Source organism: Syngnathus acus, chromosome 2 (genome assembly GCF_901709675.1).
Source record: "Syngnathus acus chromosome 2, fSynAcu1.2, whole genome shotgun sequence".
In the NCBI taxonomy this organism is placed as follows: Eukaryota; Metazoa; Chordata; class Actinopteri; order Syngnathiformes; family Syngnathidae; genus Syngnathus; species Syngnathus acus.
The window spans coordinates 6880444-6900298 of record NC_051088.1 but is presented as its reverse complement, the minus strand read 5'-3'; the positions used below and the strand labels follow the sequence as shown (position 1 = coordinate 6900298).

The 19855-nt window shown below is 41.7% G+C and overlaps 1 protein-coding gene across 5 annotated transcripts; it reads left to right on the top strand.

Annotated features, from left to right (window-relative positions):
- Positions 1–528: 528 nt before the first annotated feature.
- On the top strand, positions 529–19476 carry usp19 (ubiquitin specific peptidase 19). 5 transcript variants are annotated; one of them, XM_037240502.1, is made up of 26 exons: positions 529–891; positions 3530–3901; positions 5231–5359; positions 5983–6119; positions 6212–6751; positions 7587–7974; positions 8061–8217; positions 8338–8409; positions 8666–8781; positions 8937–9169; positions 9268–9460; positions 9704–9837; positions 9942–10100; positions 10292–10402; positions 10482–10592; positions 10671–10772; positions 10853–10993; positions 11073–11191; positions 11276–11419; positions 11862–12244; positions 12338–12448; positions 12582–12798; positions 13233–13385; positions 13479–13645; positions 13729–13904; positions 16460–17461. In XM_037240502.1, exons 2-26 carry the CDS (start codon positions 3697–3699, stop codon positions 16727–16729), a joined length of 4668 nt encoding a protein of 1555 aa, XP_037096397.1. In that variant the 5' UTR covers positions 529–891; positions 3530–3696; the 3' UTR covers positions 16730–17461. The 5 variants fall into 5 exon arrangements, with proteins under 5 accessions (XP_037096397.1, XP_037096387.1, XP_037096416.1 ...); XM_037240492.1 differs by having other exon boundaries at positions 8931–9169; XM_037240521.1 differs by lacking the exon at positions 16460–17461 and adding an exon at positions 18574–19476 and having other exon boundaries at positions 530–891.
- The last annotated feature ends 379 nt before the right edge of the window (positions 19477–19855 follow it).

Below are 19855 nucleotides of genomic sequence, written 5' to 3'. Positions count from 1 at the left end.
GAATAAAGGTTGGAAGTCTGTATAAATTTTGTTTTTGTTTTAATATTTGTTCCTATATTTCCAAACGTAGTTTACATATAGTATACACATACATATTTTAATTTGTAACCAGATGTGCATATTTGAATTAGAATCTGATATGAATCTATAGTATCAATGCCTTAAATCCTACAAATACGATATATAGAGTAAAAAAAAAAAAAAAAATCTGCCTTTCTTCACCCCCACACTTGTCCAGTATTGCTTTATTTCTTCTTGCGCCAAATGAGTTGCCTTTCTTCATGGTAGCTGTAAAAGAAAGATTAAAAAAAAAATCAATCTATAAATATTAAACACGTGATACCACCATAAACGTGTGTACTGTACACGGCACGTCAGTTCTTAATGTCTTTGAGAATCTTGAAAGTCAGATCTTTTGTGCCTTTCAAAACTTGGACACGAAATGTCGTTTCACCTAAGATCCTATTTGTGCGTACATGTGCCCGCACGAAAGGAGGAAGGGCTACAGATCACGTGGTACTACCATCCAGGAAGTTGCTTGCCGTCTCTAGTCTTGGCCGGGCAGGATGTTGTCCTCAACAAAGTAGACTTATCCCGCGGATTGCCCACTCCATCAATGACTGTCTTTTAGTTGTCGTCGTTTGATTAAAACACACGCACATACTTGCCTGTTCAACTTAGTCCAAAATGGCTCCTGGATAAAAAGGAAAGAAGGTTCCAGAAGCACCGTGGACTACAGGGTTGCGAGTGCGTGGAGCTGAGCGGCCTGCTGTCGCGAAGAAGCGAAGAAAGCTTAGCAGCAGCCGGTGAGGACGCACAGCAAGTCGCCGGCCATTGTGTACATGCACAACAACAACAACAAAATCACACTTCTCCTTCAATTAACACTTGGTGAGTACGATGCTTTCGTTTCAGTATCCACCCAGTCCTGTTATCCTCAGATGACCGCAAAGGGTTACCTATTTTGTGTAAAATGGAGGCTAGAATTAGCTTTAGCAGCTGCTAATGACATTAGCGATTGATTGTTTTGCCTTTGCTCCAAAATGTAGGCGTTGACAATCTAATGAATGCATTGAGGTGATGGTAACCTACTTCGCCAAATTAAATAGTGAGGATCAGAACTACATGGAGTGTAAATGTCTGGATGTTTCTCATGACGACAATGCTCTATTTACAGGTGACAGCAAAATCATTGGAGGGTTGTGAGCATCACGTATAAACCTCTCAAAACTGCAGTGCAATGTTCAAAGTGATGCATTTCATAGATTTCAAAGATGCACGGCGACCAATTCGCTAGTAACAGCCATCGTGTTTACGCTAGCAACAGCGAGTCCTAATACTGTTGTTTAAGCCAGCGTTTCCTTAACTGTTATTGAGCCGAGGCATTTATTTTGCATTAGGAAAAGCTCACAGCTCACGCTTGTCTAACAAAATATCGTTCGTTCATGGGGTGACATGATCTCGTATCCCCAGTGAGGAATCCGGGTTTGTTTAGTTCAAGACAAAGCTATTGTTTTCTTTCATGAATTGCGTCAGGTTATGAATTGGTTACACAGGTTATTAATCGTGCCTTGTGAAAATTACTGGAACCGCTGTTGAGTTTTAGTATGCTTTTATACACTTAGTCAGTTAGTAGTAGTTCAGTAGTTAGTAAATAATCATTAAAGAGCAAGTGTTCGGGAATCACTGTTTTTAAGATACTTGGCAGAGCAAATGGTTTTAGACACAATTTAAGGAAAGTAACAATATTGTAAAAACGAGGTTGTAAAAGGAACTTGTACTAGCAAGTGTGCATATGTGCCGTCTTTAAGTGTCCTTTAAGCGCTTGAATGAAGTTGACAATAATACTAAACACAAGAAAAAATACACTTTATGTATTCTTAAGTACAATTAATGGTTCGTATTAAAAACGTTGCGTGTGCTAATGATAAAGTCAATGTTAAAAAATCTCATTCAAATTAGGGCTGCGACTATCGAATATTTTTAGAATTGATTGTTTTATCAATTGGTCTATTGATTGATCAAATAATCGGATAACATTTTATTTTGCATAAAGATGTATCACAAAAACGATTACCGTATTTTCCGCTGTGCGCGTGTGTGGGTGGGTGTGTGCGTGGGTGTGTGTGTTTATGTGTATATATATATATATATATATATATATATATAGGTGGCTCGGTGGCGCACTGGGTAGCACGTCCGCCTCACAGTTAGGAGGGTGCGGGTTCGATTCCACCTCCGGCCCTCCCTGTGTGGAGTTTGCATGTTCTCCCCGGGCCCGCGTGGGTTTTCTCCGGGCACTCCGGTTTCCTCCCACATCCCAAAAACATGCTTGGTAGGCCGGTGGAAGACTCCAAATTGTCCCTAAGTGTGAGTGCGAGTGCGAATGGTTGTTTGTCTCTGTGTGCCCTGCGATTGGCTGGCAACCGGTTCAGGGTGTCCCCCGCCTACTGCCCGATGACGCTGGGATAGGCTCCAGCACACCCGCGACCCCCGTGGGGACTAAACGGTACAGAAAATGGATGGATTTTGCGTGTATATATATATATACACGCACGCACACACACAAGGTTTTGAAGTCAATGAACATTTTTTTATTAAAGTCAATGAATAATTTTTTTATTAATCATGATTTTAATCTCAATCAAAATTATTGGGATCTTTGATGAATGACTACATTCTACCGTGGCACCATTGTATCGCTGTTTGGGGTGGTAGCTGCACTGAATACAACATAAAGGCCCTGCAGCGCATAGTGAACACGGCTGGTAAGATTATTGGTGCTTCACTCCCCTCCCTGAAGGACATTCACACCTCTCGTCTCACCCGCAAGGCGACCGCGATTGTGAGTGATGTGAGTCACCCCGCTCACTCTTTGTTTGATCTTCTGCCCTCTGGGAAGAGGTACAGGAGCCTGCGCTCCCGCACCACCAGACTCACCAACAGCTTCATACGGCAGGCTGTTAGGATCCTGAACTCTCTCCCCCCTTCTGCGTAGCGTCCTGTACTTTTGCGCTCTATTCTGACTGTCTGCTGTATGCACACTTGCTCCATTTTTGCTCCTCTTCTTTGTTATTTGTTTATTTATTATTTATTCATCACTCTTATTTATTCATTGTTTGTGCCTTCTTGTTTTTATTTTTTGTGTTGTTTACTTGTATGTATATTGTGTACTATGTCTTGTCACCGTGGGATAGTGGGAACGTAATTTCGATTTCTTTGTGTCTTGGCATGTGAAGAAATTGACAATAAAGCAGACTTTGACTTTTTTTTGACTTATCATTTTATCATCCGCTTTATAAATTTGTCAGAAATCCCACATTGTTTGGATAATTCTAATTATGAAGGTCAAATACATTTTTTGGTGAATTCACAAGGCAATGTCCTACTTTCTTTGATCGAGAATGGTCAAGCCAAACAAATCAAATTCAAACCCATTAAATGTCAGTCACACCAACCACAAACTGTCACAATCAACAATCATGGCTATTTGATAATTGCCTTATTTTGTTCGTTTTTCTACCCTTAGGTTCCCCCCTTCCCCGTTACTCTTCCTGATTGTGTTTCAAGAGAGGTAAGACCACTATCATCGCCAAGATAGCTGGGCCAGGCAGAAAGCGGCACACCTCAGATCCAGACCCCAGCAGCGGCAGTGAATCCGGCGACGGGTGGCCCCTTAGCGCCAAGTGTCTGAAGATGTCCAGCGGTGGTGGTAATGGAGCCGGGGGCCGACGCAGCGGGGCTCCGAATCAACAGAGGGGAGGAGGTGACCACGGGTCAGAGTTATCCTCCAGTGCCAGTAAGAAGAAGCAGAAAGACAGGGCTAACCAGGAGTCCAGAGAGGCCAAGAGAGCAGCTGCTTCTGCAGGAGTAGATGGAGTCCTTGCCGAGGTCAGAAAAGGTAAAGAGGTCGGGTTATGGGGGTGGGGCCAAAAAAAAAAAACTCCAATGATGGTGCAATACAATATTGTAACTTTCATTGAGATCAGAATACAGTTGTGTTTTAATTTGTCATGTTGACAAATTTTGATTTCTTCATTATGTATGTTCATTTTCAACCGGATTCATATCGTGTCACTTGGATTTTAATCTGACGCGATATCTTGGCAGTGCCATTAGGAAGAAAAGGATTTTTGGCTTGGCACGGTACTCGCTAAAATCGAAAACCATTGGCTCTGTATGTAAAAGATTGTTTGGTCATTTTCACCCATCAATTTTTTTTTTCTTTGCCATGACTTTTCTCCATATTATGTTTGCGCTGTATACATGCGACAGGAAATCCAAAGTGACATTTGGCATTACGACCGCCCAGAAAGGATAGTGTTGTTCCTGACATTTAGAGGGGGAGAGAAAAGAAAGTGTGTGTGTGTGTGGGGCTCTAGTCGAGTTGCAGTAGGAAAAGGAGCAGACTCAAAACGACTTTGGAGATGATATTCAGCTCAAATTACTTCACCAAATTCGTCACATGGACAACGGTACACAACTTTTCTTGATTCTGAAGTTTTCCGTTGGATGTGATATTAAATTAAGTCTTTTTGAAGTATGCACGTGTGAGTGTGGTGAGACGATACAGCTTGTGCGTGCGAGTGCAGTGGCAGGGCTTGAATGAGTGCAAGCAGGTGCACCTACCTCAAGACTCTGACTGGAGGCTAGTTTATTTGTATCCAGCCTTATACTGCTGCTCCTACCAGTTTAATGCACAGAGCTTAAAGAAATGCATGGCAAAATGAATGAATTAGTGTCACATCTGGATTCGAAAAACGTCTGGGCGTAAAGATGTTCATTATACACAAGTTAGAGGATCAGAATGCAGGTTCTTCTTAAACTGTTGACAATGTGACAACCATAAGGAGATTGACATTTTGAGACTGTACCATTGATACCATTGATAGAATTTTAGTTCTTATCAGAAAGGCACTTTTACGCTTCGCTATGTATGTACTTTGCTGCTGTGGAGAGAAGACATTTCATTACATGGCAGCAACCAGCAGAGGGTACAAGTATTTCACTCCAGACTGCTCTGCAGCCAAAATGGGTAGAGGGAAGTAGAAAGCTAATTTTCATCTTGACATTAGTAAACAGCTGATTCAAATTTCACGAAATAAATGGCAATATCCTTATCTTGTCTCAATTTATAAAAACACACTTTATGTAGAATACACACTCAAATAAAGTATGAATAAAAGCAAATTATACCACATTTAATTATGATTTGTTTTGGTGCTTCCAGATGTGTTTGTGGATTGGAAACAAAATGCCAATGAAGTGATCATCAAGTTGCGCTGTGGGGAAAGTGTGCAGAAGATTGAGGATGTCAACACAACCTTCACTGATACACACTGCCATGTGCGCTTTGCAGGTAAAGTCATCTTTGCATCACATGAACACTTGTTGAGTTTCAAAGGAATATTAAAGAAAAACAACAAAGACTGTTTGCTTTATTCCTTATTCAACTTTGGTTTTGATTTTACTCTTGTATGATTGTTGAGAATTTTAAAATGTTACTCAAAACTAGTGATGTTCAATATCACTTTTTTTCTTTCTGATTCATAATAGTACAAGTATTCTTTGAGTACTCATCTAGTATGAGACACCCTGAACCGGTTGCGAGCCAATTGCACAACAACCATCCACACTCACACCTAGGGGCAACTTGGAGTGCTCAATCGGCTTGCCAAGCATTTTTTAGGGATGTGGGAGGAAACCGGAGTGCCCGGAGAAAACCCACGCGGGCACGGGGAGAACACACACGGAGGGCCGGAGGTGGTATCGAACCCGCACCCTCCTAACTGTGAGGCGGACGTGCTTACCAGTGTTCCACCGAGCCACCCTCAGAGAAATTTTTGAACTGTATTTCCATTAGTAGTTGTGAATATTATCATGCTTCAGTTTGCATCTATATCCCGATCTGCTTACTGTAAAGTATTACTCCAAAAGCATGAATTTTCATTCAATTTTAATTTTGTGCATTTCCTTTTTCAGATGGCCGTGAGTGGAGCTGCCAATTGCAAGAGGAAATAGAGGCCTCTTGTAGTAGAGTGCAATACAAAGAGAAGGGAGGATTTCTGTTGCTCATCCTCCACAAGAAGATCCCTATACACATTTGGCCTTCACTAAAAGTGAGTTAGAAATGAATGAGATGATCTTGCTCCCACCCATGTTACAGTCTATCTCAATGGTGACAGCAATTTTTCCATTTGTTGTGTTTAAGTCCAACAAGAAGGAGAAGGAGGTGGGACCTATCGAGACAAAAAATGTCAAGGTGCCAGAATTAAGGTCTGTAGCCTCCGAGTCATCAGAGCGTCTCAAGTTGTCCTCCCCGCTGGCACAGCATCAATCTCAGGCTCCCTCCCCCCCCTCTCGCAACGCATCAAGATGCAGCAGCAGCAGCACTAAAGCTGAGCGTGCTGTCAAGCGTCATCTGAAACACAAAACCTCCATGGACTCTTTGGCGGCGACTTCAAGTGATGGGGACGGCAGAGGTGCTTCACCTAAGCCCGTCCCCATTAAGAAAGGCAACCAGCAGTCCCAAGAGCCCAGTGCGAAGCGCACCAGTGCACATCTTCCTAGGAACTCCAAGGAGGACAAGTCTTCTACTGATAGAGGCATAGACTCATCCCAGACTAGGACGTCTCATGCGCACCTGCCAGCCGTAGAGCTCCCTCAAATGCCACACAGAGATAGAGACAAGAGTATAGAAAGATTACTTAGTGAACATGTGCATGGGAGCACTGTTGCTAACAAGATTCAGGTTAGTACAAATATTTGTTGATAATTTATCACTGATAAAAATGTGTTATCTGAAAACTGAGTTATCTTTTAAGGTCACAAAAACAAGATGACCAAATACTGTTGTGAACTAAGCTAAAATGATATTGCTCCCGGCCGGCACACATTGTTGCTCATTCCATTATTTTTCATGTTATGGTCAAACAGGAATGACAGTTGAGACTATTTTAATAAATTCCTTTTGCAAAGTTGACAATTTACATAGCTCCAATTGCATTGTGCAGTTAGTTGGCTGCTGTCAAATGCTGTATTGGAGAAAGGGGAAAAAAAAAAACCTATGCAACAGAATACATAAGAGAAGTTGAAGCACACAACTCGCATTCTGGCCTCCTTCCACTGGCTGCTTTTGTATTTAGAGAATTTAGGATTTGTTCTAAAGAAAGCTTTGTTCTCTAAATGGTCTCATCCCATCGTACCTTCTATGGTGTTCCATTCCTATGCTCTTGTCAAGCTGACCAGCAGAAGCTCGGAGGTTGGAGGAGCTTTTTTTTTTTCGCTGCTGGTCCAAAACTATGGAATGACTTCTTTGTACACATCAAACAAGGCTCTTTCCATAAAACAAAACAAAAAAAATTAGCTAACTTCGCTTTCAACTCTGAATGAGACACAGCCCTTGTTTTAGTGTTTTGGCCTTACAGTTTTAAACTGTATATTCAATGTTTATTGTATGTATTGTTTTAGGTACATTTTTATTTAATGAACATTAAGATCTATTGTTTTTAAATGCCTTTAAATGAAGTTAGCCTGACTTCTATATATGTAAGCTGGATCTGATTTTTGTTCTATTTTCTGTTTAGGAGGCAGATAAACCGTATGACTCCCCAGACACACAGTACAGAGGCGCTGAAACCGGGGAAAGTGAAAACCAACCAGCTGTTCCTATAAGCACAGGTGGCTCCCTGAAAAATTTCGACTTCAACAACTCTCTTGACTCAGCCTCTCTAGAAAAGAGCTCAGACGTAACAGGCGTCAAGCCAGACAAAATGACTCAGCATCACGAATCGGTGGAAGATACCCAAACTTACCAGCAGCCTGTTTCAAAAGGAGTCGCCTCTGCGTCCTCTCAACATGTGTCTGCCGAACAAGGCCCATCGACAGGTCTGAGGCAGATTCAAAGTAGCTCTGATGGAGAGGAGAAGTGTGACCAGTCCAAAGAGGATCCAACCCTCATAAAGCAACAGGAAGGTTTGTCTTGGCAGTATAGTCTCCTGGAGCTGTCTGTTTGTACCGGTCTTCTGAATCAATTAACGATTCATATTACTTCACCGTAGTGCCAGAGCCGATGGTAAACCTGCAGTTTGTGAAGAGTGACTCGTATGAGAAAGGCACAGACTTGATGGTAGTGAACGTCTACATGAAGGGCATCTGCAGGAACACATCCAGGGTCATTTTCAGGGAGCAGGATTTCACCCTCATCTTCCAGACGAGGTACTGGATAGAAACCTACCAAAGTAGTGCAGTACTTTGTCGCAAAATTAAATTCTTCAATTTTCCAGCCAATGACAAAGCTCTTTCTTTGTCACCATCTTCTTTTTTTTCTTTTTACAGTGATGCTAACTTTCTTCGGCTTCACCCGGACTGTGGACCAAACACGGTTTTCAAGTGGCAAGTAAAACTCAGGTAGCCTCTCCATTCTTGAAATGGCAATGATGTTTTGCTTATTTTTTTAAATATTTCTGCGGTGTCTAAAATAACATTGGTATTGCTTGCTGTGATGAAATATTACTATATATAAATTGATCACCTTACGTATACGCGATGACTAAAAAAAGATATAAAAACAAAGCCCAAATTGCTTTTTATTAATTTTTTTTTTTTTAACGATTTTCTTCTCCTTCCGACCTGTCCGCATTGGTCTGCCCCGTGCTTACTGCAGGAACTTGATACAGCCTGAGCTGTGCTCCTACTCCTTCACTGTATCCCGAGTGGACATTAGCCTGAAGAAGAGACACAGCCAACGCTGGGAGGGTCTAGAGGCCCCTGCCACACAAGGTCTGATGCCAAGCTTCTACTTGATAAAGTGACGTGGCCTTTTTCATTATGTGTGATGCACTACTGTCCCAGGCAAACATGGGCAACATCGTTATCTTAACGTGACCACCACCTCCTCGAACCACAAGGTCCATTCTCCTCTGTTTAAGGTGCAGTGGGTGGTGCCAAGGTGGCTGTGCCCTCGAGCCCCACCTGCACAGAAAAGAGCCAACCAGGCAGCAGCCAGCACAGCATGCCGACCAAGGAGGAGCCCCCAAGGGTCGGTGAAGAGAAACCCAAGGCCCCTAAAGCCCCACCCCGAGTGGAGGATAGTGGTTTGGAAACTGTAGTTCCTCGTACAGTCTCTGACCATGATGCCATCACCAAGGCAGAGCCCACTGTTATGACGGTTAGTTGGAAAATGCAGGCTTTTTTTCCAGGATGACGATTTGCGTGTAGAGTTGGTGCAAGTGGTCCATTTTTTGTAACTTTTATTTCTCATGTCAGCCTAAGCCGACTTGCATGGTGCAGCCCATGACCCATGCACCCCCTGCCAGCAATGAGCACCTTGAAGAAGAAGAGGAGAAAAAAGTGTGCCCGCCTGGTTTCACAGGATTGGTCAATCTCGGAAACACCTGCTTCATGAACAGTGTCATTCAATCCTTGTCCAACACCAGAGAACTACGGGATTACTTTCATGGTAAATAAAGATTTGCGCCCCACCAGTAACCTTACTGGATGGGTGCCAAACACTCCACTTCTTTTCACTGAAATACAAGTACAGTAACTTGCTGTTTTACACTCTTGCCAATGGAAAACACGTCAAGGAAACCCTCTGTTACATTGCAATGTCACTTCTCGAATCACACATTCATCCCAAGAACATTACTGTAATTTTGGTTGTCTATCCCAAACGGATTTTTCTCTTTCCGATCTCTTTTAGATCGGGCGTTCAAGTCAGAAATCAACTGCAATAATCCGCTGGGAACAGGAGGTCGCCTAGCCAATGGCTTTGCTGTGCTGCTCAGGGCCCTTTGGAAAGGAACACACCATGCCTTTCAGCCCTCAAAGCTCAAGGTCTGCGTGACATTTATGGGTTGTAAAAAGTGCTTTGCTTTTTCAGACCTAGTATATGCACGTTCCATCTTTTATCGTACTTTAAATTTCATTTAACTTTGCAGGCAATTGTGGCCAGTAAAGCCAATCAGTTTACAGGCTATGCCCAGCACGATGCCCAGGAGTTCATGGCCTTTTTGCTCGATGGCCTCCATGAGGACTTGAATCGCATTCAGAATAAGCCATACACGGAGACGGTGGACTCCGATGGTCGCTTGGACGAGGTTGGTGTTTCGGAAGAGGCCTAGCAGGCCCTTTTGTTATGAATGATGATGTTTTGCAGCTTGAGCTGAAAATGTATACTTAGGTAGATATGGAAAGGACTGAAATGAAAATCATTTCTTCATGTTGTCTGCTGGGATATCGATTACTAACTTTGCTGAAACTTACTTAATGTTGCTGTTGCTTGTCACAGGTGGTGGCAGAGGAGGCATGGCAGAGGCACAAGATGAGAAACGACTCATTCATAGTGGACCTCTTCCAAGGCCAGTTTAAATCCAAGCTTGTCTGTCCCACGTGCTCCAAGGTAATCCGTGCTACTTTCAACATCTGGATTTAAGGTAACAGTCAGTCCTCAGTAATCATCTCCTCTGCTCTCCCCTCAGGTGTCCATAACATTTGACCCCTTCCTATACTTGCCCGTCCCATTGCCACAGAAACAAAAGGTGCTCTCAGTTTTCTACTTTGCCAAGGAACCGCATAAGAAACCCATAAAGGTGAGATTCGAAAATAATTGCCTGTCAAAAGACAAAGATGTCTCATATTGAATGTTATTTTTTATATGCCTGTGCCAGTTTTTGGTGAGTGTGAGTAAAGAGAACTCCAGCACTGCAGAAGTCCTTGAGTCCATCTCCAGGAGTGTTAGGGTCAAGCCTGAGAATCTCAGACTCGCGGAGGTTACCGTAATTTCTTTATTTATTCTTAGTTTAAGACCATTTTAAACTTCGATTGTACTGAGCTTGTTTCCTTTGTTCAGGTGGGGAAGAACTGCTTCCAGCAAATGTTTTTGCCCTCTCATTCCCTGGACACTGTGTCATCCTCAGACATGTTATTCTGCTTCGAGGTGCTTTCCAAAGATCTGGTCAAGGAGAGAGTAGTGTTGCTCCGAGTGCAGCAGGTAACGAAAGAATGCCTTTCTGGGATAGTTGCTTTGCAGTGATAAATGATAATGCAGTTTTCTTATTTTTCCCCAACAGAGACTACAGGTTCCCAACATCCCCATCTCAAAGTGTGCCTCCTGCCTAAAGCCTCCACTGTCTGAGGAAGACAAACTAAAGCGTTGCACTCGCTGTTACAGTGTTGGCTACTGCAATCAGTGAGCTGCGTTTTTATAGTGGCAAGTCCATCTCGTATCGTAGTGCAGTTGCTAATTTCATTGTTGCTAAATTCTTATTCACAGACTGTGTCAAAAGAACCATTGGCCCAATCACAAAGGTCAGTGTCGACCCAACACTGAAAATGTGGGTCTGCCATTTTTGGTTAGTGTACCCAAGTCCCGGCTCTCCTACAGCCGCCTCACTCAGCTTCTGCATGGCTACTCCAGGTACTGAGTCTGACTCAAAGCATCTTATCGTGCAAAATGCATCCATTCATACACATTGATTATTAACTTATTCACTGCCATTGACGAGACTAGACGTCAAACGTCTTTACTTACATCAACTTTGTCGTGGGATGGCAGTTAACTTGTGAGTTAAGACAAGTACTTGACTTAAATATCAAAACCCATCTTTTGAATTATGTTGGGGAGAATGAAATTATTCATGCCTACTGATATGAAAAGCAAAGCATTGCATATTTTGTGCATTTTTTCCCCATATTAATTTTATTTGTGCAGAACACAGGTGTTAGTCATATTTACATCATGTCAGCATTTTGTTTCCCGATAAATCCTAAAGCTCGAGTATGTCTCTCAAGACAGAATCTAGATGAGTTAGGCAATTGTTGTTACCTATTAAAACACCATCCCTTATCTCCTTGTGCAGGTTTTCAGTCAATGTGTTCCAGCCCCCTTTGCAGTCAGGGAGGACATCCCCTGAGATAGCTCCAGTTCTTTTGACAACACCAGTAGGTTCTATAGGTGGCCCTGGGTCAGGAGATGAGGCCATGGCTGGAAGCAGTACTGTAGCATTAGGTGACTGTGGACCTGAAAGTGGCGGGCCGACACTTGACTCCTCTAAGCTACACACCTTTACCTCAGCCCATGTTTCCGGCGATGCTGTTCCACTTACTTCCCCCCAGACGTCTCACTCCACCACAAGGACTAAAGACTCCGGGTTCTCAGAGTCCATCTCCTCTACTTCCTGCTGTTCTCTGGACACCCACACTGAAAAAGAAACCTCTTGTGAGAAGGCAGTACGACCGGAAGGTGATGGATTTTTTTTTTTTTTTTTAAATACATATCCAGAGTAATTTTGTTGTCTAACATTCTTATTTATCATTGCTGTTTCCTGTTTTCTAGCTGCAGTAGCAGGGTATCAGCAACCTAATGATCCATCTTCAGGGCATGCTGGTCAGTTCTACATCAATTTGCTGGATTCTAACAACAAGGAGCAGCGGCTGGATGAAAAAGGTGGCAACTATACTGTGGATTTCACAACGTTTTATTGAGAACTTTCAAACTGGAACCACGTGTGTGTTTGAATAAGGCACAATAATACGCATGGCAGCTCTAGATTCTGATTGTATTGCAACCCATTCTGCAGAGGACATTCTGGTCGATCTCCCTGATGATGCAACTGTGGAGCTGGTGTGGAAAAACAACGAGCGTCTAAAGGAGTATGTCCTGGTGAGCTCAAAGGAGCTGGAGTATGAGGAAGATCCTAGTTCCTTGAGTGAGACAGCCAGGGCAGGGCACTTCACCCTGGAGCAGTGCCTCAACCTCTTCACCAAGCCAGAGGTGTTGGCACCAGAAGAGGCATGGTAAGGCTCTTCATATTACCATCATGTAATTAATGTGTTTATTGTCATACTTCACTATTTATTAAGCAAACCGAGCTGTATTTTATGTTTTGGGAAATGCTGAAAACGTAGGACCCGTGAAATCCTGTCCGAGGTCAATTTAAAAGATGTAAAAATAGTCTGAGTACTCTTTTGTCATCACATAAAGACCTGTTCATTCAATTTTTGTTTACATTGCAAGCACTGTTTAACAGAGGCAAGGAAAAGATTAGGTTCCTTTCTGTTCTTTATTTCATTTGTAGGCAAAATTGCCAAAGCGACATGACAAATTCCAACCTATTGGATTCAGATGATTAAATTAATATGAAAAAATATCATCCCATCTGAGAGTCCACCATTGTAATGTGAACACTCCGCTGGGCTCTGATACAGTTGCTCTGTTTCCCCCTCCAAAGGTATTGCCCCAAGTGCCAGCAGCACCGTGAAGCCTCCAAACAACTGCTTCTGTGGCGGCTTCCCAATATTTTGATCATACAACTGAAACGCTTCAGTTTCAGGAGTTTCATCTGGAGAGACAAAATTAACGACATGGTCGACTTTCCTGTCAGGTGAATGCCTCTCGAATAATAGTTGCCTGGCCTTGTTGTAAGTAAAAAGAATGTGCAGTGTTGATCCAATTCAAAAAACCTTTTGTCTTGTAGAAATCTGGATCTGAGTAAGTTCTGTATTGGTCAGAAGGACGAGATGCAGCATCCACCTATCTACGACTTGTATGCGGTCATCAACCACTATGGGGGCATGATCGGCGGCCACTACACCGCCTACGCTCGGCTGCCAAGTGACAGAAACAGCCAGCGTAGTGACGTTGGTGAGTTTATCTATTGTTTTGTAAATATGAACTCTCTGCTCTTCTGTTCCTTATTTCCAACCTAACATCTGTCCCTCACACAGGCTGGCGCCTGTTTGATGACAGCACTGTAACGATGGTGGAGGAGAGCCAAGTGGTGATGCGATATGCCTATGTCCTTTTCTACCGCCGCCGAAATTCCCCCGTGGAGAGGCCGCCACGTTTCCTCAGGCCCGTTGGAGCAGACTCTCCCCCTGCAATGGGAGCCACTGCCAGTCAGGTGAGGTCACCGGAACAAGCTGCGATGGATGCGGTGTTACAATATCTCAAAACATTCTAGGCATTCTTCTAAAGTGTGATTGATGTATTTGTTTCAATTTGAAATGCGATGCGCAGTGAAGATTTGGAGCCTTATGGGAAATGCTGTTGGAAGCCATGCAACCCTATTTTCTGATTTTCTTTATACTATAGAAAGGATGAGTAGCACGTAATCACACTGTAATATCCTGCACAATAACAGTGACATATGAGTACATTCTATGGGTTTCTACAGTTGGGAATTTCTCACAGTTATCTTTCTTAGGCTTTTGAAAATAACACAAGGTCAAGTGTCAGAAAATCCACCTCTTGGTTTGGAAGGGTGCCTCATTCTGCTGTATCACATTTTCTTAATAGTCTATCTGTGGGGTTTGTGGTGTAATCATCATATAACAATAATGTGTATGATGAATGCATCTTTCAGCATGTTAACATTTTCCCCACTTTTCCGTTGAAATGTTCATGAATGACAATGATGCTGTGATAACAGTAACAGACAATGGTGTTACAAGTGTCAAGATAAACGCTTCCTCTGTGACCCATTTTCAGTTTTGTTGCACTAATCTGTACAATACAAGCAAATGACCCTTACGGTTTTGTCAGTTGAGAGAGGGTATCAACTCGGTCACCAGCCTACTCCTTGGGTACTGATAAATGTGAAATGCTGCCAGTTTGATATGCACCTCTAAATTTTGCTCAACTTATTTTTAATTGCACATTGATAATTAATGAATTCCTTATATGTGAAGATGTTGAACATGTTGATTTCATACAATAATTTTAAACAGTAATTTAACAAGACTCATCTATGAGAGTGTTTGCATTTTAAATTGACCACTTCCACAGGCCTAGGAAATCACAATGTTCTACCATCGGTGCACCATTTAAAATAGGCCTGTGTGCCACTTGAGGGGCTCAAACTCTGTATGTAATTAATTGCATTGGCTGTATTTATTTTGACCAAATGTGGGATTAGACCTCTCTTAGGTGCAATCTCATGAAGTAATAGGGGCATAAAATATTTCACTACTTGATAGCAACAAGCTGGTGGTGCACTTAATCAAGGTTTAAGCAGCTTAAGTACGCAATACTACCGTCATAGCTTCATTACCTTTCATCCCTGCATGTTGAACACGTTCGATTCTTTTTGCCAAAATGACCTTCTAATTCTAAATACAGTATTGTGAAATTCAAGTTTCTTGCATTTTCATTCTGCTACAGCCACACCTTTGCTGCATTTCTTCTTTGCAAACCTTCAAACCATGAAGAAGCTTCTGCCTTATTTCTATTGTTTATATTTTCTTGCTGTCTTGTGACCCGTTATCCTGAGACCTTGGGTATCTATTTTGTGTCATATCATGTGGAAATGTGTTTGTACATTAGACATACCATGAATACTCACCTTAAATATAACTTGAAAGAACAACCAGAAAATAAATTAGGAACACACTAAAATAAGAACATACTAAAATAATAGCATTAAAAAAAGCAAAAAATCTAAAGAAGTACCAGCTGTTCCTGTTGTGTGCGTGTTGGCTTCTTTGGGGCAGTGCGGTGCCTTGCAAGCATGGAACACACTCAAAATGAGAAGAGTAGAAGGAAGAAAGGTGCGCTTCAACTCCATATATGTTTTATTTTTTGGAAGAATGCGTGCCTTTGAGTATTGCTATATTACCCGTGTGTATGTGTTCTTACAGTGTTGGTAATATTTGAAAGAATCACACTCCAAGTAGTCCAAGCAAATTTCTTGTTAGCATATCAATGGGTTTTTACATTGTTCTGAGCATAAGCGCTGTTTCTGTGATTATTTTTGTTTTGTCAATATAGTTTGACAAAAAACTCCACCTGGGGTCATTTAACAGTTGAAATCACACCGAGAGAGGTCAAAATCACATCACATGCTTGCTGCACAAGTGCATTGAGGGTACTTTAACAATGCTGGGAACTTGTACACGCCGACGTTCACCACATTAATAGTTTTTCTTTGACTATAATGTTTTTAAGATGGAGGGAAGCCAAAGTTAAAATCACATGGATATCAACTGCCCAGCCCTAATACCTACCTGCGGAACAATCTTCACCACTCCAGTAAAGTTAGCTCATAAGTAACTCTGGATGAATTTTATCTCCTGGACCAAATTCACTCGGGTACTTCAATAAATTCACAGAGATATTTGTCAACAGGAAAGCTGGAAATTGACTGCGTTACAATTTTCTTTTTTTTGTTTAAAAGTGATGAGCCAACCTCTGATTCGTATGCTTCGCTACCTTTCTCTTGCCTCTATCCTATCTGCAGTTCTCCTTTTTTTGGATGTAAATTTAATGTGGTTTTTACAATGATTCTTAGAATCAGCTGCAGACTGAACAATCTAGTGAGCATTTATTTAGGTGATTCCATGAGGAATTGCCCACCTCGAGTGTAAACAGCAATTCAACTCAATACGTCAACTCTTAATGACAGCGTTTGTTAGACCACATCTTTTCCCAGAAGTTGATACCGGTTTCCGCCAATCGCAGGCCTCTCAAATATGGCGGGAACTGGAAGAAGACGAGGAGGGTCTTGATGAAGGCCCACGCAGACCTTTCCTCTCTGGGCTGCGACGGCGACAAGCCCAAAGGACAAGAGATGAGGACAGAGCAGAAGGGCACCATCAACGCGTGGAGAGGATGCCAGATTGTCCCGACGACGATCGTGTGCGATATTTTGTTCTGGGAACCCTGGCTGCCGTCTTTGCCCTTTTGGTCAACTTGGTCTACCCACTTCTTTACAAATCAAACTGGACCTGAGTCACAGCTGGTTGATGAATTGCTCAGGAGTTACGCTTGGAAACTAAAGATTGATTGGGTGGAAGCAATCTCAGTTGTCTTAGTACATTGGGCTCTCCTGAGGTATTAAGAAAATATAGGAAAAACTGATCAGGAAGGAGAACAAGAATGCAGAACCTGAGAAGTTGGTGAAACGAAACAAATCAACTTTGTATCAGCTGTTCTCCCTCGCATTCCCTGTCCTTATTTTAGTCATTCATTTTACCATATGATAATAACCCAGCCGCCTCGTTTCTGCTAAAAGGTATACATTTTATTACGTTTTGATTCCAAATTGCTGCAAAACCAAGTTTTGATTTTGTAATATCTGATAGATCCCAATTTTTAGTGTCTCAGACACTTTCAGGCACTGTCCCGTCACCAATTGTTAAATGCGTACGGTATGATGTCACTCCATTTACTGAGCTGACACAGCTATTGCAATCCCGCCAACACACCCCGTGTTGGACAAGCAAGCCTGATCAGGAGTTACCTGGTCCAAACACTGAACTGGTAACAATAATGAAAGAAAAATAAATACTGACTTAATGGGAGAATAAGCCCCTTAGTGATTATAAGATGCAATATTCATCATGGTAGCTGCACTGCACATTACTTTCTATCACTTATGTTAGGTTTGTTTTTGAAAATTTGCTGTGCTAAAACTTTAGAAAATATGCTATACTACATTTAACAATAGCAATAGCAAATATTGATCTATGAAATAAATTCTGTTTTCTATGTTTCTTCTGGTGAAAATTCAGAATCATAATCTAGATCAATCAAAGGTTAACGTTGTTCTGATGGTCTGCTCTACCTATGCATCTGTCAACCCTTTAAAAACAGAAGCTCAAGTAGAATATGTAATAACAATTTGGATTGTTTACCTGTCGAACCAGCAAGGTGAATGTTAGGTCTGAATGTGAGCATGACTTGACTGACTTTCCTTTGCATTTAATTCTAGATGGTAATACTAGATACAAAACATACTAAGTGGTTCAAGTCTTATGATTGAGTTTTGAATGGTTGAGCAACCTAACATGAGCATTTCACTCAAGAAATACACATTGCTTTCGCATGATGTACAATGTTCAGTTCTTCAACATGCCCTCTAGTGCCCGATTTGAAGTGTTTTACTGTTGCTATAATTTGGTCCTTTTTTTTTTTATTTATTTTTTTTTACTTTATTCCATTCCCCTCCCTTTTTTCCTGCAAATGTGTTACGTTCTATCTTAATTTTAAGCCATAGTCTGTTGGGTTTTAGTTGGGTTTATTGGCTTTCATTTTTAAAACCCTCCGCCACTGTTTACTTATATAAGATATGTGATAGCTTCAAGGTAAAGAGCATGTTGGGGTGTATAACATTTGGTTTAGTTTTGTTCATTTTGTAATACTGTGTGAATATATTTTAAAATTGCAAATAGCCGTTTTTAAACGTGTAGTAGGACAAATGCACATTTGAAGTCTTAATGTTGGCTGCTGTGGTGATTCTGATATTATATTGAAAAGCATATCTCAGGGATTTTCCACTGCAACCTTCCTGTTTCCCTTAGTCCGTATAGAATTCTACAGTATATGGCTGCAATGGTATTGATTGATTTCTGTGATGTGTACTCAGTAAAGACAGAAGTTATTAGTTTCCCCGCAAGAATGTATCGATGGTCCTTTATCCAAAAGTTGCTTGCTAATGACTTCTTTTTTATGTTTGGAAATAATAAAAAAAAAAAGGTGTAGCTTTACTCGTCTTTGAATGCATTTGGCACGATTATTGACAGAAAATTAATTCAATCCTCTGAATTTATTGTTGATACTGCTTTATTTTACAGGCATCGAGTCAGTCACTATTTGGCGCAGACCTGGATTCAGAAGAACCACCTTCGTTGACCCCGGAAGTGCCCTCTGGTGTCTGTGCACAATCTGGCGACTGTGCAACAGCATCCTACAGCAACATGGAGGATGTGGACTAATCTGTGACAGACAGGACACAAACGTGACCCAAATAACATCTCATGGTGATGCATTGAAGTAGAGCTAAGATCTACTTGGCCGACACACACATTGGTGCTCGTCATAACATCAAAGCCTCAATGGGCCGTCTGATGCTGCAGTGTTGGAAGAGCTGGATTTCAGAACTGTCATGTGGAAGTACTAAAAATGTGCTCAGACTAATCTCACGCTTCATGTGGACAAATGTATCAGGATACTTGAAAATCAGAATCGCCTTTATTGTCGCTGTACACAGTACATCAAAATTTGAGCGCTGCTCACTTTGGTGCAAAAAGCATATTAAAATAAAAGCATTAAACCACACAAATTACACTTAATGAGCATTTTCAACAGCTTCTACTCTGCGGGGAAATCTGTTTACGGTTTTGTGTCTTCATCTTGTCATTCAAACAGAAATGGGCTAAAGTTGATGTTGGAAGAGGGTGTCACTCGTGGCTTTTTCATCGTATTCGGGTCTGATTGAGGTCAGGGCCTCAAGTTCTTCCACACCCAACTCATGGCTGTGTCCCAAGAATAGGGTCCACTTAGGGTAATTGATTTGCTTACATAACTATGAAATTGTGTTGTTGCAGGTATACAACTGTCATGTTCATAAGCGCCATAGGCTTTCAGAAGCTGCTGTTGAAACTGTTCTCGTCAAGAATTGAGTGGCCCATCTGCAGGGTCCCACTTGTCAACGCACCTTGTGGTATGTCAAAATAAAAACTTTACTGTTGAGTTGGGCCAGCCCTGTTGATTTGATCCTGAACGTGAGCTAGTGTGTTATGTATATTCCTTAGTTTTCTTTACAGGTTATTGCCTGGTTAGAATAGTGCGTGTCAGGGTTGCATTTGAATTGTAGCAACAATAATAAAGAAAGGTGTAACGTAAAGGTAGCTTTAATAACGTGGATTCAAATGTCCAAGGCTTCAGTATAAAGTGAAACGTGCATGTCTGCATGTTCTCACATCACATGTAAGTCAACATCTATTAACCCCCCCCCCCTTTTTTTTTTCTTGCTAAATTACCTGTTCTTGCCCCTCTTTTCTGTTGTAACCAACCGCATAATAAGTGGTGGTCTTTATGAAAGCTGTTGTGGATCATAAATGTAAATTATTTATA

Bases quoted from the DNA above. Each gene is read 5' to 3' on its own strand.
- usp19 (XM_037240492.1), top strand. From the start codon at position 3,697: ATGTCCAGCGGTGGTGGTAATGGAGCCGGGGGCCGACGCAGCGGGGCT. The intron at 5,360-5,982 runs GTAAAGTCATCT...TTCCTTTTTCAG, and splicing joins CTGCCATGTGCGCTTTGCAG to ATGGCCGTGAGTGGAGCTGC. The intron at 11,192-11,275 runs GTGAGCTGCGTT...TCTTATTCACAG, and splicing joins AGTGTTGGCTACTGCAATCA to ACTGTGTCAAAAGAACCATT.